The sequence below is a fragment of the Heptranchias perlo genome, chromosome 2 (assembly GCF_035084215.1).
Source record: "Heptranchias perlo isolate sHepPer1 chromosome 2, sHepPer1.hap1, whole genome shotgun sequence".
NCBI lineage: Eukaryota > Metazoa > Chordata > Chondrichthyes > Hexanchiformes > Hexanchidae > Heptranchias > Heptranchias perlo.
This window is the reverse complement of record NC_090326.1, coordinates 18504778-18530130: the sequence shown is the minus strand read 5'-3', so window position 1 is coordinate 18530130 and position 25353 is coordinate 18504778. Positions and strand designations below refer to the sequence as shown.

The window sequence follows — 25353 nt, the reverse complement described above, 5'->3', positions numbered from 1 at the left end:
CAGGGGCGTTCTCCCCGGTGTCCTGGCCAATATTCATCCCTCAATCAACATCACTAAAAAAAAAGATGCCCTGGTCATTATCTCATTGCTCTTTGTGGGACCTTGCTGTGGGTAAATTGAGTGCTGCGTTTCCTACATTACAACAGTCACTAAACTTCAAAAGTACTTCATTGGCTGTAAAGCGCTTCTGGATGTACTGAGGTCATGAAAGGCGCTATATAAATGCAAGTTCATTCTTATTTTCTTTCTTTTTTGTCTTTCTATCTAGAAGACACAACAAATACTTTGATACAGGGAGTTAGATCCTTTGCATGAAGAACGAAGAGACTATCTGAAAACATACCTAACCACTGTGAGTTTATCGAAACAAGGAATTAGTTCTTTCACTCCATAGTCATTGATATTGTTGTTGTCCAGTTCAAGTGCAATTAGTTTTTTACGATGGCGCAAAATATTTGCGATGGCACTGCAGTCAGCCGAGAAGGCATTGCAGAAGGTGAGTTTGATATAATCAGCGCAAATCCCCTTAGCTGCAAGATTGGCTGCTGCTTCACTCTGGGTCTCAAAAATGTAGCGCATCAACCAGACAAATCGGGGCAAGGCCTGCACTCTAGTAAATTCTTCAAATGACGACTGAGGAAGATTTTTTAAGTGTGATTTTACACAGTCGGCAAGGTAGGACTTCAGCGCCGACCGCTTCTTCTGGACCCTTCCCGTGGAAGCCAAATGTTTGAATAAGTCTCTCTTACCTTTAGACAAGAGGCCACAAAGGAATAGACTAGTGAACTGTAAATGCTCATTCATTTCAAAAGGGCCCTTTCTGTGCTGCGTGTTATAGCCCAAGCATCGTAAGAAAAGAACATTGACCCGGGCTCCAGTTACGTGGCTATCACATTTAGCAAAGAAATTAATAGTTTCCCTCGCACTGATTTCATCGTCTACAACCAAGGAGAAGGCGGTGAAAAATGACTGCAGGGTCAAGTGAAGGAACTCATAAGTCGACTGGTTCCCGCATCCGTCGTAATGGCCTGCACTTTTGACAAAGCCCAGCTGTAAATCCTCCTCTGAGACGTCGGCCGCTGAGATTTGCTCTTGGCTAAAGATAAAGTTGCTGTTTTCAATCCCTTCTTTTGCCAATTTGCCCAGTCGCATTAACGCGCCCCTCTTTGCTTTGAAGGTCTCACTTTGACTATTGTTTCTTTTGTTCAATCCCGTCTTAGAAGAACGGTTTAGGAAAACCTCCAACATCAGCAGGTAAATGTCAGTCAGCGTAACATAATCCAACAACCGCTGGGAGCTACAAGTGGACTGAAAGTGTTCGTAGCATTTAAATATAATCCAGCAAAACAATGGCACTGAACACAGACTGCACAGGTGAGGGTTCGCCTCCAGCTGGGTTAAAACCAAGCTTTGATGGGCCTTGTTTTTGAAGAATTTCTTCAAATACCGCAGCAAATGGTCCTTGGAAAAGCCCTTCAGCGTCACTCTCTTTCTCACCATTCTCAGCGGTAGGTCTGTGCCAGTTCTTGCTGTCAATAATATTTTGGAACCTTTTAGTAACTTTCCATGAAGAAGGTTCATCAACAGGGCCACAGGATGTGTGGGGTCAAAGGGTGAAGAGATGTCAGGGATATCATTAGGGTCACAGTCCACATTAATTTCATCAAACCCATCCAGTGTGAAGAGAACAGAGTCAGGATGTTGCCGGATGTAACTGAATATTTCATCAGCGTCTTTGTCAGGGTAACAGTTGTACCTGAACAGTAGATCTTTGAGTGAGATCTTGTCTTCCTCCTTAAAGCTATTGAATATTCGGCATCTGAATTTGAAGAAGAATTTAACATCAGCGCACAGCTCTCCCTTGGACCACAAGTTCTGAAGTCTCTGGAGCAGTATGGTCTTACCAACCCCAGCGTCACCAGTTACAAACACTGTTTCTGCATCTTCATTGATGACGCCAGTGTCACTGAACAAATCCTCCAAGTGGGAGATGCTTCCTTTGGTTTCATTGACCGCATTGATTAATTCCATAAGAGTCTCAGTGTAAGTATCGTCCAGCAAGAAGTCTTCTTTCTGGACATATGAAGTGACGAACTTTGTGTCCTGCCGTAGATCATGTCTAATCTTTTGAATGTACTGGCAGACTAGAAACAGAAATACAAAATTATTACACTGGCCTTTAAATCTGTATAGCTAGCCTGCTTACTGTATAGCACTTTGGTCAACTGTTGAGATAGATATCTCCCAAATGTCATCTTAGGAATACTGTTTTGATAATAGTATTGTCCATGGACAGAACCTGTTTATGTTCAGCATTCTCTCTTGGTCTTTCTGAGCCACTCACCAATTTTGATCAAGAGGACAGGCACATGACCAAGCTCACAGGGGGGAAATTATAATGAAATTTTAATAAGATACAAAATGTAAATTTAGTTTCTGCCTTTCATAAAATGATGGCAATAAGACAACTGTGGGGAAAAAAAAGAAAGATGCATACAATCCAACAGGTTAGAGCACTAACAGTTCAAAGTGTTGTATAATTAATAATAAACTAGTTGATCTCCCATGTGTTCCACAGGAAGAACCAAGACCAAGTGTAGTTTTCAGGTGGGTGGGGAATTAGAGACCAGGGGATAACTGGACCAGGGCACAGGTGTAATTAAGTCTCCATTTTTTCATATATTCTGCCCTTATTTTTGTATTTACATCATAAATTCCTATATCCACATTTATAGCGAGCTGCCCATGTAAACTTGTGGTGCCTCCACTGGAGGTAGAGTGTAATTACAGCGTGGCAAGTTTGCATTGGAATATGGACATAGGGATGTAGAATGGAAAAAGCTGATGGGTAGCATGAATAGGCACAATATTTTTAATAAATTAATAGATTGGATATGTGGAGAAAATACTTACCAGCGTCGGTAATAATTACTGATTTGGTTTGTACGTATTCTGACGGTTGATACTGTATTTCTTTCAGCCATGGGCTAAGTTCCATGTACACCTCACTGGCCTGGTACAGAATGTGTAGGAAATACTCTGCTGTTTCTTCTCCCTTGCTCTCAACCAGATCCAATATATTTCGAACCTCAAAAAAGAAAGCAAGTTACGGTGTAACAGATGCCGCAGAGCTGTGCACTTTCACCAGGAGTCAAGAATCAATCTGACTGCAAGGGTGCTATGCGCAGTGAGTTTGGACAATCTCCATCCAGTTCCTAGTAGCCAGGTACCCACAGCACAAAGCTGCCCCTAATATGGCGCAACTTGGCAATTTGACACAGAGAGGTCGCAAGACGGTTAGTGTGGGAAATGGAAAATGTCACACTAGTACAGGAGGGAGTGGTCAACAGAGGTTGGGGCTGAGGCACATTATCAGGAGTAGATGGAGCTATACCTGACACTGGAGAAATTGATGTAGACGCTAAGGCCTCGATTTTAACTCCCGGGTGAGATGGCAGCACTGCGAGCTCCAAGCCCATCCCAGGGTGGGGGGAGTGGCAGCAGATCGGCCGGTTTTTATGGCCGGGCCTCATTTGCATGCCGCTTGTTGACTTCCCTTACCAAAATGACCGGAAAGGGTTTACCATCTTATCACTGGATTGGAATCAGGATTGAGAGCACTGACTTATTCTTTAACCCCCAACCCAGTCCAGGAAACCCTGACACCAATTGTATTGCCCCAACTGAGATCAGCTAAATCAATGGAAAGTGGGACCAAACCTGGAATCATCTGATGTGGATGGCTTAAAGTAAGAAAGGTTTGCATTTTTAAAGCGCCTTTAACAACATGCCAAAGTGCCTTACAGTCAATGAAGTACTTTTGCAGTGTAGTCACTCTTGTAATGTAGGGAAACGCAGTAGCCAATTGGCACACAGCAAGGTCTCACAAACACAGCAATGTGATAATGATCAGATAATGTGTTTTAGTGATGTTGGTTGAGGGATAAATATTGGCCAGGACACCGGGGAGAACTCCCCTGCTCTTCTCAAAATAGTGCCAGGGAAACTTTTACGTCCACCTGAGAGGGCAGACGGGACCTCGGTTTAACATCTCATGAAAGATGACACCTCTGACAGTACAGCACTCTCAGTACTGCAATGGGGTGTCAGCCAAGATTTTGGTTCAATTCTCTACAGTGGGACTTAAACCCACAACCTTCTGACACCAGAAGCAAGAGCACTACCCACTGAACCACGGCTGGCATGTAGCTTAGTGCTACATCAAATAGTGCCTTTACCATGAGGCAAATGGGGGCCTTTTTTTTAAAAAAAAGCCAAATTGGTTTCCCATCATGGCCAAGTACAAGAAGTATTTTTCTTTCAGTGATGTTAAGATTGGAGACTAAGACCTCCTGAACACCATAGTGCATCTATATATCAGTCAAAAACTTCTGTTTGGCTCATACTCCCTATACACAAACATTACTTCAAGTAACACTTTTTATGTCAACATTTAGAATGGAAAAACCTCAGGAATGTGTCAAAATTTTGCCGTCACAGTTCACTCAAAATTCTTTGCTAAAAATTTTCCTGTTTTACTTTTCTCCCCCCTCGATAATTGAAATTTCAGAATAATGTCCAACATAATGTTTTAACTAGATTTTTTTTAAAGAATGAAGAAATTACATATTTCACAACAACATGATTAAATTCACACACTAAATTGCCTTTTCCGGCTTTTCATTCCTTCATCAAACATCTTACTTCAAGGACTCTGACCATCTCAAAAGACTGGGCTTCAAATGGATATTTTGACCTCATAGCAATTGGCCAGAGCTATCAATCACACCGGTGTATCCTAAGTATGTGTAGTTTGCAGAATTTCCCCGTATCCCAATTTTGCATCAGTAGGCAATGAAAGATATACAAACTGTGACAGTAATCTTATTATTAAGGATCCTCTGGGGTAGAGTGATCACAATATGATAGAATTTCATATTGAGTTTGAGAGTGATGTAGTTAAATCCAAAACTAGGGTTGTAAATTTAAATAAAGCCAATTATATATGTATGAGAGGCAAGTTGGCTAAGGTAGATTGGGAAATTAGATTAAAAGATATGGCAGTAGATAAGCAATGACGAACATGTGAAGAAATAATTCATAATTCTCAATCAATATACATTCCCTTGAGGAATAAAAACTCCACGGGAAAAGTGATCCAACTGTGGCTAAGTACAGAAGTTAAGGATAGTATCAGATTAAAAGAAGATGTTTACAATGTTGCCAAAAAGAGTAGTAAGCCTGAGAATTGGGAGGGTTTTAGAAATCAGCAAAGGGTGACCAAGAAATTGATAAAGGAGGAGAAAATTGAATATCAGAGTAAACTAGCAAGAAATATAAAAACAGATTGTGAGAGCTGCTGCAAGTATGTACAAAGGAAGAGATTAGCGAAGGTAAATGTGGGTCCCTTATGTTAATTTTATGATTTATATCAATTAGTGTTAATTGCATTCAGACGGTGCATATCAATTGGGGACTCTCTTGCATCCATTTATATGAGAGATTATCTAGGGTGTGGAGCTGGTAATATGGATCTCTGTGAATAAAGTCTTGGAAGCAAATGAAGACCAGGCTCTAGTATTCTATCCTTCACCACCTGGTTATCCAATTTATAACACCTTAGAGGCAGAGAAAGGAGAAATTATAATGGGGAATAAGGAAATGGCAGAGACGTTAAACAAATATTTTACATCTATCTTCACAGTAGAAGACACTAAAAACATACAGGAAATAGTGGGGAACCAAGGATCTAATGAGAGTGAGGAACTTAAAGTAATTAAGATTAGTAAAGAAAAAGTACTGGAGAAATTAATGGGAGTAAAAGCCAACAAGTCCCCTGGACCTGATAGCCTACATCGAAGGGTTTTAAAAGAGGTGGCTGCAGAGATAGCGGATGCATTGGCTTTGATCTTCCAGAATTTCCTAGATACTAGAAGAGAGCCCATGAATTGGAAGGTAACAAATGTAACCTCGCTATTCAAGAAAGGAGGGAGTGAGAAAACAGGGAACTATAGGCCAGTTAGCCTGACATCAGTGGTAGGGAAGATGCTAGAATCTATTATTAAGGATGTAGTAATAGGGCACTTAGAAAATCATAATATGATTAGTCAGAGGCAACACGATTTTATGAAAGGGAAATCGTGTTTGACAAATTTATTAGAGTTTTTTGAGGATGTAACTAGCAGGGTAGATAAAGGGGAACCAGTGGATGTAGTATATTTGGATTTTCAAAATGCATTCGATAAGGTGCCACACAAAAGGATGTTACACAAGATTAGGGCTCATGGGATTGGGGGTAATATATTAGCATGGATAGAGGATTGGTTAATGGGCAGAAAACAGGGAGTAGGAATAAACGGGTCATTTTCAGGTTGGCAGGTTGCAAGAGTGGGGTGCCGCGAGGATCAGTGCTTGGGCCTCAGCTGTTTACAATATATATCAATGACTTAGATGAGGGGACCGAGTGTAATGTATCCAAGTTTGCTGATGATACAAAGCTAGGTGGCAAAGTAAGCTGTGAGGAGAAAGCAAAGAGTTTGCAAAGGGATATCAACAGGTTAAGTGAGTGGGTCAGAAGGTGGCAGATGGAGTATAATGTGGGAAAATGTGAAATTATCCACTTTGGAAGGAAGAATAGAAAAGCAGAATATTTTTAAAAGGTGAGTGACTAAGGAATGTTGGTATTCAGAGCGATTTGGGTGTCCTTGTACACAAATCACAGAAAGTTAACATGCAGTTACAGCAAGCAATTAGGAAGGCAAGTGGTAAGTTAGCCTTTATTGCGAGGGGGTTGGAGTATAAGAGTAAGGAGGTCTTGCTGCAATTATATAGGACTCTGGTGAGACCACACCTGGAGTACTGTGTACAGTTTTGATCTCCTTACCTAAGGAATGATATACTTGCCTCAGAGGAGGTGCAACAAAGGTTCATTAGATTGATTCCTGGGATGAGAGGGTTGTTCGATGAGGAGAGATTGAGTAGAATGGGCCTATATTCTCTTGAGTTTAGAAGAACGAGAGGTGACCTCAGTGAAACATATAAAATTCTTAGAGGGCTTGACAGGGTAGATGCTGAGAGGCTGTTTCCCCTGGCTGGAGAGTCTAGAACTAGGGGTCATGGTCTCAAGATAAGGGGTCGGACATTTCGGACCAAGGTGAGAAGAAATTTCTTTACTCAGAGGACTGTGAATCTTTGGAATTCTCTACCCCAGAGGGCTGTGGATGCTCAGTCGTTGAGTATATTCAAGACTGAGATCAATAGATTCTTGGACCTAAAGGCTTGGGTATAGAAGGTATAATTTAAAAGTTTGCAGATGACACGAAACTTGGAAATGTTGTAAACAATATGGAGGATAGTAACAGACTTCAGGAGGACGTAGACAGACTAGTGGAATGGGCAGACACATGTCAGATGAAATTCAATGCAGAGAAGTGTGAAGTGATGCATTTTGGTAAGAAGAATGAGGAGAGGCAATATAAACTAAATGGTACAATTTTAAAGAGGGTGTTGAAGCAGAGAGGCCTGGGGGTGCACATCATTGTTCCCTCTAATTTTTTTCGGCCCTGTGCGGAATGAATTTGGGTTTGTGCACCGATATATAGGCTGTGCGGCCACTGTAAAGAAAATCACAACTTTAAATAGAACATGTTTTTAGAAAACATTATTCAGGGTGAATAACAAACAGAACAAATGTACAAAATAATGGATAATTGTAACAATTTAATCTTATATTGGTTGATAAATTTATATAATTTATGAAATGGGTTTCTTAAGTTGCACTAGGATTGAGCAGACCAGTCTCGTTATATTTTATTAAAAGTGATCTGATGGGAACGATTCCAATCAGCTTTTTGATGAATCAGTTTAATGAATCTGATTCAAACAGAAATAAATCGTGTGCAATCAGAATATTTAAACTGAGTCAGAAATACAAAAGAGCTGTCAAATCAGTCAGTGTGAATTTGGAGATAGGGAACAGTTTAATTAAAGCTCCCCCTCCCACCTCCCCCCTCCTCCCCATTGAATCCTCAGCAGGGTTTAAAAAATTATTGCATTCCAATTGTACATCTTGCAGGTCTCATTAGTTTTGGCTGCCTCTGTGTAAGGCAGGGAGCAGTTTGGTCATGAAGAACCTGAACTGTGGGAGGGCACGGACAAAGATAAAAAGAAACAATCCTTGGGGCGACTGAGGGCTTTTGGATAGCAGTTGTATAAAACAATTTAAATCAACTTCATTGTTTTGATTACAATGTACCAATGTGATTGGAAAGTATATTTTAGCACAATTGTAGAAGGATCTTTAATAACAGTTTTACGCATGATCTGTGTCAGAATTACTTAATTTGTAAATGTGAAATATGAAAATTGATAAACGATTACACTATGCCAGGTAATTTGGTTTCATTTGTAGTTTACTTCAGAAGCTAACATCGAATAGGATGACGATAAAAACTTTCAGTTTGCACTAACCGTAGACTCCCTCCAATGTTATTTGCTACCAATGCCTTAAATATGATTGTCTTTAGACTAAAGTAACAGTTCTCCACAATTCGCACTAGAGGTGAAAAACTTTCATTTAATTGAACGCATCTCCTCACTGAATCTTTACTGAATCCTCGTGTGCTGACGTTTTCTGATTGGAAACTCAAATCAGTTTTATCATGAAGGGATGAAAATGTATATGTATATATACATAAACTTTTACACTATTTGTCCAATGAATGAATATATATATGAATATATAAATGTTTACACTGTTTATCCAATATATAAATAAATATATATAAACTTTTACACTTTTTCTTTTATATATATAAACCGTTACACTGTTTCTTTAATACATTATATTTACATTTACGCTATTTGTAAAAAGAATATATATATATATATCCATCCATCAGACAGTATACTATTTGTGGAGACCGGTCTCTGAGCAGCTGTACCATTGACCCGCACTAGACGCCGACATCTGCAGTACAACACTCCCATCCAACCTAACTTTAACTCCCACCCTTGCTGCAAAGTGATTAGTGGCTGATGTCACCTCAGCACCATCTCCACCAGAGAGCACTGGTTTGGTGAGCGGGTGGAATGATGACGTGCGTGGCACACAACAAACTGCTGCGCAGCCGCGCACGCGCACAGCTTAGAGGGAACAGTGGTGCACATGCACAAATCTTTGAAGGTTGGGAAGGCTGTTAGAAAAGCATATGGGATCCTGAGCTTTATTAATAGAGGCATAGAGTAGAAAAGCAAGGAAGTTATGCTAAACCTTTACATGACACTGGTTAGGCCTCAGCTGGAGTATTGTGTTCAATTCTGGGCACCACACTTTAGGAAGGATGTCAAGGCCTTAGAGAGGGTGCTGAAGAGATTTACTAGAATGGTACCAGGGATGAGGGACTTCAGTTATGTGGAGAGACTGGAGAAGCTGGGGTTGTTCTCCTTCGAACAGGGAATGTTAAGGGGAGATTTGATAGAAGTGTTCAAAATCATGAACAGTTTTGATAGAGTAAATATGGAGAAACTGTTTCCAGTGGCAGAAGGGTCGGTAACCAGAGGACACAGATTTAAGATGATCGGCAAAAGAGCCAGAGGCGACATGAGGAAACATTTTTTTACGCAGCAAGTTGTAATGATCTGGAATGCACTGCCTGAAAAGGTGGTGGAAGCAGATGCAATAATAACTTTCAAAAGGGAATTGGATGAATACTTGAAGGTGACAAATTTACAGGGCTATGGGGAAAGAGCAGGGGAATGGGACTAATTGGATAGCTCTTTCAAAGAGCTGACACAGGCACAATGGGCCAAATGGCCTCCTCCTGTGCTGTGGCTACTACGATACAAGGAGTAGTTGAGGCAAATAGCATAGATGCATTTAAGGTGAAACTAGATAAGCACACTAGGGAGAAAGGAATAGAAGGTTATGCTGATGGGGTGAGATGATGAGGGATGGGTGGAGGCTCCTGGGGAGCATAAACACTGGCATGGACCAGTTGGGCCAAATGGCCTGTTTCTGTGCTGTACATTCTATGAAACAAGGGATATGGGGATCGGGCGGGAAAGTGGAGTTGAGGTCGAAGATCAGCCATGATCTTACTGAATGGCGGAGCAGGCTCGAGGGACCATATGGCCTACTCCTGCTCCTATTTCTTATGTCCTTATGTTCTTTGTCGTCTCATTGGCAGAAGGGTCAGGAACCAGAGGACATAGATTTAAGGTGATTGGCAAAAGTGACATGAGGAAAAACTTTTTTACACAGCGAGTGGTTAGGATCTGGAATGCACTGCCTGAGGGGGGTAGTGGAGGCAGATTCAATCATGGCCTTCAAAAGGGAATTGGATAAGTACTTGAAAAGAAAAAATTTGCAGGGCTATGGGGATAGGGCAGGGGAGTAGGACTAGTTAGATTGCTTGTGCATAGAGTTAGCGTGGCCTTGATGGGCCGAATGGCCTTCTTCAGTGCTGTAACCTTTTTATGATTCTATGATTCTGTAAGGAACTGAGAGTTTCTTTGCTTTTAAAGCAACTGCAGATTGAATTATCGAAGCTTTATTTTGGTCATGTCTGGAATGATGGGGTTAATTTTAACCTAACCCACCCAGGGTTCGGGTCCGTGCCTATTTTACGCTCCAGTGAAGTCAAATCCATGGACCCCCTTACCCCCACTCCCCTCAGTGCTCACAAATCCCTAGCTCGTATTCCCAGTGCTCACTGATTCCAGAACCACACCCAATACTCCCAGATCCTCAGACCACCCTCTCAGATCCATGTACCCCTCGCCCAGTGATCCCTGCACCTGCTCCAGAACCTCCCTCTCCGGTATTGCCAGAACACTCTTCCATATTCCAAGACTCTGGTTCCCCTCTCAAAATTCCTTTCCCAGGACTGCCAGACCTGGGGTCTCTCCAGGGTTCTCCTAGATCCCAGGAGTACCCCAATGTAGACACACAATGCTCCTTGGTAATACCTCTTGACATAACAACCCTGTTCTTCTGACGACAGGAGAGTGACTAAAAGAAATCCATTCTCAATAAACAACCGCCTACTTATCAGGAGCAATGCCACGGGAGATCACAAAAAAAGTTTGAAACATTGAGAGGTGTAATGCCTTGAGTCATTACCGTAGCAGCTTTTGTAGGATGCTGCTGTGACAGCTCAGCCTCTTCACTGGAAAAGTATTCATGTTTCATCAAGTTGTTCAGCACACACTCTGTGTTTTTGATACGACCAACTAACAGCTCTCGGTATAGCTTCAGCAACCTGATGAATGAGTGTGTCGATATGGATTGCACTTGCTGCTGGGGCCCAGGCTGGCACACACTTTCCATTCTTGCACAAGCATCCTCTGTACTGGAGTCATGGACATCTACCATCTTCCCCTGGCAGTCTGGTCACTGAGATGCAGGAGTTCATTTTTGGATTCCACATCACGCATCTATGTAAATCATAGTATACCAAAAACATAAGAGTCAAACTATTAATATTGATCACAAATTACAATGCTCTAATAGTGATGACCACTGTTCCCTCTAAGCTGTGCGCGTGCGCGGCTGTGCAGCAGTTTGTTGTGTGCCGCGCACATCATCATTCCACCCGCTCACCAAACCAGTGCTCTCTGGTGGAGATGGTGCTGAGGTGACGTCAGCCACTAATCACTTTGCAGCAAGGGTGGGAGTTAAAGTTAGGTTGGATGGGAGTGTTGTACTGCGGATGTCAGCATCTAGTGCGGGTCAATGGTACAGCTGCTCAGAGACCGGTGTCGACAGATAGTATACTGTCCGATGGATGTATATATATATATATATATTTTCATTGGACAAATAGTGTAAATGTATATATATAATAAAGAAATAGTGTAACGGTTTATATATAGAAGAAATAGTGGAAAAGTTTATTTTTATTTATTTATATATTGGATAAATAGTGTAAACATTTATATATATATTCATTCATTGGACAAATAGTGTAAAAGTTTATGTATATATACATATACCTTTCCATCCCTTCATGATAAAACTGATTTGAGTTTCCAATCAGAAAACGTCAGCACACGAGGATTCAGTAAAGATTCAGTGAGGAGATGCGTTCAATTAAATGAAAGTTTTTCACCTCTAGTGCGAATTGTGGAGAACTGTTACTTTAGTCTAAAGACAATCATATTTAAGGCATTGGTAGCAAATAACATTGGAGGCAGTCTACGATTAGTGCAACTGAAAGTTTTTGTCACCATTCTATTCGATGTTAGCTTCTGAAGTAAACTACAAATGAAACCAAATTACCTGGCATAGTGTAATCGTTTATGAATTTTCATATTTCATATTTACAAATTAAGTAATTCTGACACAGATCATGCGTAAAACTGTTATTAAAGATCCTTCTACAATTGTGCTAAAATATACTTTCCAATCACATTGGTACATTGTAATCAAAACAATGAAGTTGATTTAAATTGTTTTATATAACTGCTATCCAAAAGCCCTCAGTCACCCCAAGGATTGTTTCTTTTTATCTTTGTCCGTGCCCTCCCACAGTTCAGGTTCTTCCTGACCAAACTGCTCCCTGCCTTACACAGAGGCAGCCAAAACTAATGAGACCTGCAAGATGTACAATTGGAATGCAATAATTTTTTAAACCCTGCTGAGGATTCAATGGTGGGGAGGAGGGGGGAGGTGGGAGGGGGAGCTTTAATTAAACTGTTCCCTATCTCCAAATTCACACTGACTGATTTGACAGCTCTTTTGTATTTCTGACTCAGTTTAAATAGTCTGATTGCACACGATTTATTTCTGTTTGAATCAGAGTCATTAAACTGATTCATCAAAAAGCTGATTGGAATCGTTCCCATCAGATCACTTTTAATAAAATATAACGAGACTGGTCTGCTCAATCCTAGTGCAACTTAAGAAACCCATTTCATAAATTATATAAATTTATCAGCCAATATAAGATTAAATTGTTACAATTATCCATTATTTTGTACATTTGTTCTGTTTGTTATTCACCCTGAATAATGTTTTATAAAAACATGTTCTATTTAAAGTTGTGATTTTCTTTACAGTGGCCGCACAGCCTATATATCGATGCACAAACCCAAATTCATTCCGCACAGGGCCGAAAAAAATTAGAGGGGACAATGATGATGACAATGCAAATCAGTCAGATTGTAGAACCACAGATGTTTACAGCACAGAAGGTGGCCATTTGGCCCAGCATGTCTATTCCAGCTCCTTGTCAGAGCAATCTACAACAAATCCCACTGCCCTGCTCTCTTCTCATAGCACTGCATCTTCCTCCGTTTCAAATGCTAATACATTTTTCGCTTAAGATCATCATTATCTCCTTCCTCTTGTACTCTATGTCTCTATTTATAAAATCAATAATGTTATTGGCCTTTTTTATAGCTCCATCTACCCCCACTCACACTTTCAGGTAATTATGTACTTGATCCCCTAAGTCTCTCTGTTCATCCACATCTATCGGTGTCTTTCCATTGAATGTATACTCCCATTCCTTGTTCTTTCTTTCAAAATGCATTACCTCCCACTTGGCCACACAAACTGGTTGGGCTAAGTGGCCTGTTTCTGTGCCAAAAAGCTTTACAAGGGGTCGTTTTCAAAGACTATATAATTTTGTAGGTCTTTCCCATCGACAAAGATAATTTTGACTTTTGCCATTTGTAGGGGGCAGCAAACTCCAAGTTGAGTCAAATTGAATCATTTTATTTTAAATGAATTTGGTGAATATCGCAAAGGGTTTTGCAGGACAATGGTGAATTGCAGCCACCCAGTGATGGAATCATCGCTGGTCCTTCGAAATCGAATAAGACAGCCGGAATATAATTTTGTTTTCTGCAGTGAGATCGTTGATGACTGATGAGGCCTATTTTTGCTCGGACTGAACATCCACAGATATACCAAGTTGGGAATCTTGATTCTTCAAGCGAGACTTCCTCAGCTGGCATTAACATTCAGCATCAGAAATGCGACAGGCCTCATAGTAGGAGGTGCCTTCACGGATGGTTTTGTCGCCATGCTTTCTCATCTTGGGCAAGTTGTTTCCACTTATGGACGTCTATTTGTCACTGTTTCAGAGTTGCTTTTAAGCAATCTTTATATCTTTTTTGCTGACTGAAAACCCACTCCTTTTTCCTGGACTAGCAATTCCAAAGCGATGTTGACCAGAATGAGATGTCCATGCCAGTGTCTCATACACTATCAGAGAGATGTAACTGGGCTATCATTTCTTGACATGATTATGACTACAGCAGCAACACAGATGTGGTCGAGCTTAATCCAGGCCTCCATGGTTATGCCGGAAACATAACATTCTGCTTCAGATGATCTCACTGTAACGTAATTGTTTCAACTCCCTAAACTCTTTAGGGTAATCAAAGGTAAGAATCAGCAAGGTTTAATACTTTTCTAACTATTGGTTTTATTAACATTAAAATATAACAAGTTTTACAGATAGAGATTCATATAACCTTTAAGTCAGTAGTATTCTCCATAAACTTGAGCTCATCCAAAACTCTGCTGCCCGTATCCTAACTCACACCAAGTCCCGTTCACCCATCACCCCTGTGCTCGCTGACCTACACTGACACCCGGTCAGGCAATGCCGTGATTTTAAAATTCTCATCCTTGTTTTTAAATCCCTCCATGGCCTTGCCCCTCCCACCCCTCTGAGATCTCTGCGCTCCTCCAATTCTGGCCTCTTGCACATCCCCAATTTTCATCGCTCCACCGTTGGCGGCCGTGCCTTCAGCTGCCTGGGCCCTAAGCTCTGGAATTCCCTCCCTAAACCTCTCCGCCTCTCTACCTCTCTCTCCTCCTTTAAGACGCCCCTTACAACCTGCTTCTTTGACCAAGCTTTTAGTCTCCTTATGTGGCTCGGTGTCAAATTTTGTTTGATAATCGTTCCTGTGAAGCGCCTTGGGACATTTTACTACATTAAAGGCGTCTGTATAAATGCAAGTTGTTATTGTTGTTGTAGTAAACGCAAAATTCTTCTACTTCAGGAGACTAAGAGGTCAATAACCCATCACCATCCTGCGTGGTGTTCTTGTGAACCGTCTCTGGTCAGTATCATGGATTGTCTCCCCAAACTTACTAAAATGGCTGGTTTTATACCCTTTTTGCTGGTGCAAAACAAGCTTCAGTACTTTCCCATGGTTTACTACAGCATCTGATGTTCACAACTTCTCACCAACTTCTAAGGCCTCCCAGCTGACTTGTATTTAACCTTCTGGACAGTCTGCTGAATAACAATGTGGTCAACCTTCCCAGCATGCCTTCTTGAACAGTCAGTTTAACCGTTCTTTTAACCAAACTCAACTCCTTTAGCAGGTAATTAATCCAGGGTTCTGGTCAATCCTTTAGTTTCCTTAAAATTGGTATGTTGCTTTTATACTGAAAAGCCCAAAATACTTCATTATCTTGAACTAAAGTTGTGCTATCAGTGTTTTGGTGGTTCCACAGTTCAAGTGCTTGTCAATAAGGAGGCTGTTCTCTTACTTATACATCAACTTTATAATCATAAGGGTTTTGATAGAGTAAATAAGGAGAAACTGTTTCCAGTGGCAGCAGGGTCGGTAACCATGGGATACAGATTTAAGGTAATTGGCAAAAGAGCCAGAGATGAAGAGGTAAATTTTAGCAAGAAACCAGGAAGGGAGCGGGGGGGAAGGTTTTCGGGTGCAAAACCCAGAAGGTAAAGGGGCCTTAATGAAGCCAATGAATTTCATTTCTGGGGTTCGCGCCCGTCAGGCTGGCTGGCTTTCGGGCAGGAAGGCCTGCAGCTGGGAATCGGAGAGAGGGAGGGAGGGATCACGGGCCGGGGAGGAGATCAGGTGGGCCGGGGAAAGGATTGGGGGTCCAGGGAGAAGATTGAGGAGCCGAGACTTGAAGAGTCGGAGGTAGGTGGGGGTCCGCCATCAGGGGAGAGGTCCACCATCGGGGGGAAGGGGGGGGCAGCCGATCGCGGGCGTCCTATCGGCCAGGTGAGCTTGTTGGGCCTGGATGAAGCACTCCTGCTCCTCCGGGCCCACAAGCAGTGCAATAATGGCACTCACCTCATGGATCTGGCCCTTCCCGCCTGCTTTCCCCTGACATGAATGGGAAGTGATGGGAAACCCAATACACAAAATATTAAGTACCTCAAGTATCTCAGTGAAGTACATTGCCCTTTTAAGTATCGGCCTGCAGGCTTTAAGTGGGGGTGGGACTTCCTGGTGCCTGCTGTGCACACGCTGGCAAACCTGCCTGGGTTAAACCCAAAAGTGGGCGAGTTGGAGCTGGGATGCGGTCCCACTCCAAAAAGCTGTTATTTTAACCCACCTGTTCTTGGGGATTAAAATTTACACCGAGATGAGAAGACATTTTTACGCGAGTTATGATAATCTGGAATGCACTGCCTGAAAGGGTGGTAGAAGCAGATTCAACAATAACTTTCAAAAGTTGCACTGGATAAATACTTGAAAAGGAAAAATTTGCAGGGCTATGGGGAAAGAGCTGGGGGAGTGGGACTAATTGGATAGATGTTTCAAAGAGCCGGTACAGGCACGATGGGCTGAATGGCCTCCTTCTGTGCTGTAGGATTCTATGATTCTACAAGTCAAGCTGTTTCTTATGTCAACATGCTGAGCTCACCTCTTGCTTATATAAGTTCAATTGTAAACAATTTTACAGCACCAAGTTATAGTCCAACAAATTTATTTTAAATTCCACAAGCTTTCGGAGGCTTCCTCCTTCCTCAGGTGAATGGTGTGGAAATGAAATTTCCGGCATCTCCACATCATATATAAGTTCACGTCTTACTAGGCCCAATCTCTTCTGCTTTTTCTCAAGTGGAGAGGCTCTCTCAAGGGATATGGGGATCGGGCACGACAGTGGTGTTGAGGTTAAAAATCAGCCATATTCTTATTGAATGGCGGAGCAGGCTTGAGGGGCCGTATGGCCTACTCCAGCTCCTATTTCTTATGTCCTCTCTTTAGCTTGACTTACACTGCAATTCTCCAGGGGGTGTCTGATTGTTTTTTTAATTGCTGTGAAGCATTAATAGAAAATCAGAGGTTCCTGGGAGGATTGTTCTTGCAAGTCTCCCACAACTAAACCTGATAAATATCCTGTGAAGAATCTTAAAAAAACTCAGCTTATAGAAAATATAAGGAGGTAGGAATGGGAAAGGACCATGCAGGCCAGAGAGCTAGCCTATTCCATCTGCCCATATTCAAGAGCCACACCGTCCATTTCATCTCCTTGCTTCTTGAGATCGAGCCTGTATCTCTTTGCGAGCAGTTAATCAGGAATTTTGAAGAGTGAGGTAAACATCAGTTTAAGTCTAGAATATGAAAGCAAACTCCCTAAAATCTTCCCCAGAAGATGTTAGAAACAGAGCAATGACCCAAGTTAGCCATCTTTTCGTTATCCTCAACCTATTTTTTTCTTTTAGTGCTGTGTATTTTTTAACATTTCTGTTTTTATTTCTTTGTAACTCATAGATTTCAGACCCATTATTATCCTTATTGCCATTCTCACCGCCTGTATGTTTCACTTCCATTTACTGTCAGCGGGCTAATGCCCGCTTTAAAAAAAACAGTGCACAAAGGAATATAGTACCAGCTCATTAAACATTTGTGTGTGAACTTTACTGATCAGATATTGCAAGCAATCAGTTCTGGTTTGTGTGGGATGGAAGCATTCAACCTTGTGTAGAACAATGGTAATTTGTAAGATGCCTTCTAAAAAGGAGTGGGAAGTGAATTGGGCTTAAAATGTTTAGTGCAGAGTTGCACTCAAAAGATTATGTGAGACCTTTCTCCTGCCTGGATGAGGCCCTTACAAGCATATTTGAGAAGTTATTTAATTTCACAGCCCAACTTTCTCAGAGAAAGGCCTGACTCCCTTCTCAATATCAAGTTTGGTAGGGCACTGAAGGTGGTTGCACAAAGCAACAGTAGTTAATTAAAACACAGAAAACGGACTGACAAACAGTACATTAAGCACAGATCCATGGCAAAATCACCCTCCACACAAAACATGCAGGAGGCAGCCTACAGCTCAGCAAGGTTTACGTTGAATAAACAAATTTAAATATTGAGTGTTACACAGAGTAACATCTCGGACCAGCGAGGGTGTGAGAGATCATATTTACCCAATAGGCATCACTGTTAAATGTCAATCAAAATCTACCAGGACAACTTGTAAAATGACTTCCTCCTCCCAGATATATCTACGCAGCTCTTTAATTGGCTTCTAAGCCCCACTGTAGATTTCCCAACTTCTGCTTTGAGCCTCTTTCACACTTCAATCCCTGACATTCCCCCACCAGTGAATAACAGCTACTCTGGAAGTTAGGTTTGAAATAGTTCGCAGCAATTTGAGTGCTGCATTTTTTTTTACAATCTTAACATTTGCTTTCCTCAGCACTTCTATTCTGTATTGGTACTACTTCCAATTCACCTAGCCAATAGAAATTGCTGACTACCCACAGGTATTACCACGTGACACTACGTTTTAGCCACATGCACCAATTGTAGTAGAAAACGCCTTACACACAATACAGATAAATGTATCTCACACACGTGTATATTTACCTAACTGACATCTATTACCATTCAGTAACCAAGGAAGTAAAACACTCACAATAATCAAAAAACACTCGCACACTCTGCTTTTTGTCTTACCATGTCACCAACAAACACACAAAAAGGTGACAGTTCACATGCACACACCGTGTGAATATACATATTGAGATCACATGCCCAACGACAGTGTCTATTATTCATTTATTTACTAATCAGAAATGTAATTAGCCACATCTGATTATTCCAATGCTCTCCTGGCCGGCCTCCCATCTTCCACCCACCATAAACTTGCTCATCCAAAACTCTGCTGCCCGTATCCTAACTCGTACCACGTCCCGTTCACCCATCACCCCTGTGCTCACTGACTACATTGGCTCCCAGTCCAATTTTAAAATTATCATCCTTGTTTTCAAATCCCTCCATGGCCTCCCTCCTCCCTATCTCTATAACCTCCTCCAGCCCTACAACCCTCCGTGATTTCTGCGCTCCTCCAACCCTGGCCTCTTGCGCATCCCCAATTTGAATCGCTCCACCATTGGCGGCCGTGCCTTTAGCTGCCTGGGCCCTAAGCTCTGGAATTCCCTCCCTACCTCTCCTCTCCTGCTTAAAACCTACTTCTTTGATCAAGCTTTTGGTCACCTGTCCAATATCTCCTTATGTGGCTCGGTGCCAAATTTTGTTTCATAACGCTCCTGTGAAGCGCCTTGGGACGTTTTACTACTTTAAAGGCGCCATATAAATGCAAGTTGTTGCTGTTGTTGTTGGATTCCTAATTAGCCACATGTGGCTCTCGGCTAATGCATTGGACAACACTGACCTAGACCATTATGAATAGAAATTAAGAAACAGCTTGAGACCCTTTAGCCAGTTCTGATTTGCTGGTTTCACCACCAAAGTTCCAAATATCAGTTCCAATGACAGGTCCATTTTTGAGCCAGCTCACCAGGCCAGCTCAACAGAACAGATAGCCTCAGTTCACAATATAACGTGATGTGGCTTTGCTCCAACTCCACACATTGTTTCCCTGAAAATTCTTGCAGTATACGTTAGACCTCAACTGCCAGAAACTCTACTTTCAACACAAACTCGAAGAGGCAATCAACATCCACACATGTATTCTCCCATCAACAGGATGCACGATAGACTCCTTTAAACTTTACAGTCTGTTAGTAATATTTCTATCATGGTTCCTTTTTCAATCCGTCCCTATATCTCTCTGCCCTGCTACTTCCCTAGCTGCCTTTAAAAGCCTCTGCAAAACCACTTTTATGGTCCTGCTTTCAGTCATCTTGCCTGTGTGCAGCATCTGTGCCTCAGTTGGTAGCGATCTCACCTCTGAATCAGAAGGCTCAAGTCCCACTCCAAAGACCTGAGCACATGATCTAGTGCTGACACTCCCAGTGTAGTACTGTACTGTACTACACTGTCAAGGGAGTGCTGCACTGTCGGAGATGCTGTCTTTCGGGTGAGACGTTAAATCGAGGCCCCGTCTGCCCTCTCAGGTAGACATAAAAGATCCCATGAGACTTATCGAAGAAGAACAGGGGAGTTCGCCCTGGTGTCCTGGCCAAGATTTATCCCTCAACCAACATCACTGAAAAAAACAGATATAAATGCAAAATCAAAAGCAAAATACTGCGGATGCTGGAAATCTAAAATAAAAATAGAAAATGCTGGAGAAGCTCAGCAAGTGGGGCAGAGTGGAAAAAGAAACAGAGTTAATATTTCAGGTCAAAGATCTTTCATCAGAACTGGAAGATGTTAAAAGGATTAAAGGTTTTGAGCAAGGAAAGGGAGGGAGGGGAGGGGAGGAAAGAACAAAAGGGAAAGTCTGTGATAGAGTGGATGGCAGGAGTGATTAAATGACAAAAGGGATGATGATGCAAAGCAAGGAGAGTGGTAAAGGTTAAGAAACAAAAGATTGGTCGGGAGTAGCTGTAAATGGCAGCAGCAGAGCCATTACCAGCACTAGCTGACCGAAAAAATGGGAGCGGTGATAATGATCTGAAGTTATTGAAATCAATGTTGAGTCCGGAAGGTTGTAAAGTGCCTAAACGAAAGATGAGGTGCTGTTCCTCGAGCTTACGTTGAGCTTTCATTGGAACAGTGTAAGAGGCTGAGGTCAGAGAGGTCAGAGTCGGAGTGGGAAGGGGAATTAAAATGGCAAGCGACCGATAGGGCAGGGTCACGTTTGCAGACAGAGCGATCACCCAGTCTGCGTTTGGTCTCCCCAATGTAGAGGAGACCGTATTGTGTGCAATGAATACAGTATACTAAATTGAAAGAAGTACAAATAAATCGTTGTTTCACCTGGAAGGAGTGTTTGGGGCCCTGGACGGTGGGAAGGGAGGAGGTGGAGGGGCATGTGTTGCATCTCCTGGGCTCGCACGGGAAGGTGCTGTGGGGAGGAGATCAGGTGTTGGGGGTGACCAGGGTGTCGCGGAGGGAGCGGTCCCTTCAGAATGCTGAAAGGGGAGGGGAGGGGAAGGTGTATTTGGCGGTGGGATCACGCTGGAGGTGGCGGAAATGGCGGAGGATGATACGTTGAATGTGGAGGCTGGTGAGGTGGAAGGTGAGGACAAGGGGGACCCTATCATGGTTCTGGGAGGGAAGGGAAGGGGTGAGGGCAGAAGTCGGGAAATAAGAACATAAGAGCATAAGAAATTGGAGCAGGTGTAGGCCATTTGGTTCCTCAAGCCTGTTCCGCCATTCAACAAGATCATGGCTGATCTTCTACCTCAACGCCATTTTCCTGCTCTATCCCCATATCCCTTGACGCCTTTAATATCTAGAAATCTGTCGATCTCTGTTTTGAATGTACTCAATGACTGAGCCGCCACAGCCCTCTGGGGTAGAGAATTCCAAAGATTCACCACCCTCTGAGTGAAGAAATTTCTCCTCATCTCAGTCCTAAATGGCCTACCCCTTATTCTGAGACTGTGACCCTTGGTTCTAGACTCCCCAGCCAGGGGAAACATCCTCCCTACATCCACCCCGTCAAGCCCTGTAAGAATTTTGTATGTTTCAATGAGATCACCTCTCATTCTTCAAAACTCTAGAGAATACAGGCTTAGTCTACTCAATCTCTCCTCGTACGACAATCCCGCCATCCCAGGAATCAGTCTGGTGAACTTTCGTTGCACTCCCTCTATGGCAAGTATATCCTTTTCTTAGGTAAGGAAACCAAAATTGTACACAATAGTCCAGGTGCGGTTTCACCAAGGCCCTATATAATTGCAGTAAGACATCCTCACTCCTGTACTCAAATCCTCTTGTAATAAAGGCCAATATACCATTTGCCTTCCTAATTGCTTGCTGCACCTGCATGTTAGCTTTCAGTGACTCATGTACAAGGACACCCAGGTCCCTTTGAACATCAACATTTCCCAATCTCTCACCATTTAAAAAATACTCTGCATTTCTGTTTTTCCTACCAAAGTGGATAACTTCACATTTTTCCACATTATATTCCATCTGCCATGTTCTTGCCCACACATTTAGCCTGTCTATATCCCTTTGAAGCCACTTTGCATCCTCCTCACAACTCACATTCCCACCTAGTTTTGTGTCATCAGCAATCTTGGCAATATTACATTTGGTCCCCTCATCCAAATCATTGATATAGATTGTGAATAGCTGGGGCCCAAGCAATGATCCCTGCGCTACCCCACTAGTCACAGTCTGCTAACTTGAAAAAGACCCATTTATTCCTACTCTCTGACCAATTCTCAATCCATGCCAGTATATTATCCCCAATTCCATGTTCTCCAACTTTGTTCACCAGCCTCCTGTGTGGGACCTTATCGAAAGCCTTCTGAAAATCCAAATAAACCACATCCACTGGTTCCCCCTTATCTATTCTACTAGTTACATCCTCAAAGAACTCCAATAGGTTGGTCAAACATGATTTCCCTTTCATATATCCATGTTAACTCTGCCAAATCCTATTATTATTTTCTAAGTGTCCTGTTATCACATCCTTTATAATAGATACTAGCATTTTCCCTACTACTGATGTCAGGCTAACAGGTTTGTAATTCCCTGTTTTCTCTCTCCCTCCTTTCTTAAATAGTGGGGTTACATTTGCCACCCTCCAATCTGCAGGAACCATTCCAGAATCTATAGAATTTTGCAAGATGACAACCAATGCATCCACTATCTCTATAGCCACCTCTTTCAAAACCCTGGGATGTAGATCATCAGGTTCTTGGGATTTATCGACTTTCAGTCCCATTAATTTCTTTCAAACTTAATGAAGAATTCTATCATATTATGAGGAAAAAGGAAGACATATCAGAAGCACCGGTGCGGAAGGTGTTATCGTCAGAACAGATGCGATGGAGACGGAGAAACTGGGAGAAGAGAATAGAATCCTTACAGGAAGCGGGGTGGAAGGAAGTGTAATCAAGATAACTGTGCGAGTGGGTGGGCTTATAATAGATACTGGTTGACAGCCTATCCCAAGAAATGGAGATAGAAAAGTCGAGGAAGGGAAGAGAAGATTGGAGATGGACCTTGTGAAGGCGAGGGAAGGGTGGAAATTGGAAGCAAAGTTGATGACATTTTCCAGTTCAGGGCGAGAGCAGGAAACGGCATCAATGCAGTCATCAATGTACCGGAAAAAGAGGTGAGGGAGGGGGCCTGAGTAGGAATGGAACAACGCTGAACAATTTCTCCTTTGACTCTACTCTCTTCCTCCAAATAAAAGGTGTCGCTATGGGAACCCGTATGGGTCCCAGCTATGCCTGCCTTTTTGTGGATGACGTGGAACATTCCTTGTTTCAGTCCTTGATTACACTTCCACCCCACTTGCTGTAAGGACTCCATTCCCTTCTCCCAGATCATAACCACTGCTCCCATTTTTTCGGTCAGCTAGTGCTGGTAATGATTCTGCTGCTGCCATTTACAGCTACTCCTGACCAATCTTTTGTTTCTTAACCTGTCCCATTACCACCTGCCTTGCCTTGCACCATCATCCCTTTTGTCATTTAATCCCTCGTGCCCGCCACACTATCTTTGACCTGAGACGTTAACTCTGTTTCTGTCTCCACAGATACTGCCTGACATGCTGAGCTTCTCCAGCATTTTCAGATATAAATGCAAGTTCTTTTTGTCCTTCTTAGTAGTACAGTGTTGGAGCACCAGTATCTGTGTCCCACAGTCAAAAGTGTTGCACAACTCTTCTGGATCTTTCCACTCCCAAAATAAAGGTTTTCAAACACTTTTGTAGTGACAATAGAACTCCTTTAATGGTTTGAAGTTATTAATAAACCTACCATGGTTACTACTCCTTTAAAGAAACTTTCCAAATTAATATGGCTAATTACAGCTGAGCAACAAACAGCGTGCAAACCGGTAGAAAAAAATTAGGGGAAAAATATTTTTTCTCATGGTTTCCTGAGAAAGAAAGACTTGATTTTATATAGCACCTTTCACGACCTCAGGATGTCCCAAAGTGCTTCACAGTCAATGAAGTAATTTTGAAGTGTAGTCACTTTTGTAATGTAGGAAAACGAGGCAGCCATTTTGCACACAGCAAGGTCCCACAAACAGCTGTGATAAATGACCAGATAATTTGTTTCAGGCATTGGTTGAGGCCCGATATTCAACAGTGTAAAATTGGGCCAGCTGCCTGTGGGGGTGAGACAGACGTCGGTAGCTCACCCAATTAACGTTAATGAGGTCTGGGGCCCAATTTCAGGCCTCCCTGTTGGAGCACGTGTTGTGTGCGTGCCACTGGTCAAGTACCCAAAAATGGCCCATAACTAATTTCTAGGCCATTACCTTGTACAGAGATGAATTGGGAAGATAAACTAAAGCAATCCTACTTCAATAGAACATTAAGAAAGATTAAAGTGTTCCACTGTTAAATATTAACAGGCTAGAATTTAGCAAATTGGGAAAAGTGGCCTATGCTGAGCCTCTCTCCACATACACCAGTCCTCTTGACACCAACGTTAGGGATTGGATATGCTCCAAGAGTATCCTATTGCCCAAGGTATTGCAGGCCACCCATGCTTCTTATATATAGGACTCCAGAGGAATACTGTAACTTGAGTTATTTCAGTAATGAATCCTTATAAAACAAAAATCTGCTGCTATTCCTGTGGAGGAAGTACTTACATTTCTGCAACTGCACCGATCCTGACCATGTTTTTTTTGAACAATGTTTTATGTGCAGGAAGTGGATCCACAGACAGATATATCGAGTGCATGTGTCAGGACAGCCTTCACTTTGACAGACAGGAACAGGATGCAACTTGCCCCCAAGAGAATAGATAAGTTGCAACCGTAGAAACAGCTGTCGGTCTGACCTTCAGACATGGAGAAGACCTTGTCCACTCGACCATATCGCAGTTGCGTTTAAAGCTTTTCTCTTGGCTTATACAAATACTGCCAATCTATCCAATGGTATTTACGTCTGACGGCATTGCCTTCATCGTGCATGCGTGTGAATGCCTTGCCTCTGCTTGGCACCTCCTCACAGCACTGTGGCTAAGATCGGAATTCAGCACTGTGGTTAAGACCAGGCCTCAGCACTGTGGCTAAGACCAGGCCGCTGCACTGTGCCTAAGACCAGGCCTCAGCACTGTGGCTAAGACTAGGCCTCAGCACTGTGGCTAAGACCAGGCCGCTGCACTGTGGCTAAGACCAGGCCGCTGCACTGTGGCTAAGACCAGGCCGCTGCACTGTGGCTAAGACCAGGCCGCTGCACTGTGCCTAAGACCAGGCCGCTGCACTGTGGCTAAGACCAGGCCGCTGCACTGT

At 42.5% G+C, this 25353-nt stretch overlaps 1 protein-coding gene across 1 annotated transcript in view; it reads right to left on the bottom strand.

The window, feature by feature from the left end:
- LOC137335501 (nucleotide-binding oligomerization domain-containing protein 1-like) overlaps positions 1-24766 on the bottom strand; it is a 72040-nt gene extending 47274 nt beyond the window's left edge. The window contains 5 exon segments of the mRNA XM_068000845.1: positions 344-2144; positions 2914-3088; positions 11123-11374; positions 11377-11436; positions 24709-24766. Coding sequence (XP_067856946.1) covers positions 344-2144; positions 2914-3088; positions 11123-11374; positions 11377-11436 — 2288 coding nt within the window. The 5' untranslated portion in view covers positions 24709-24766.
- Positions 24767-25353: the final 587 nt, after the last annotated feature.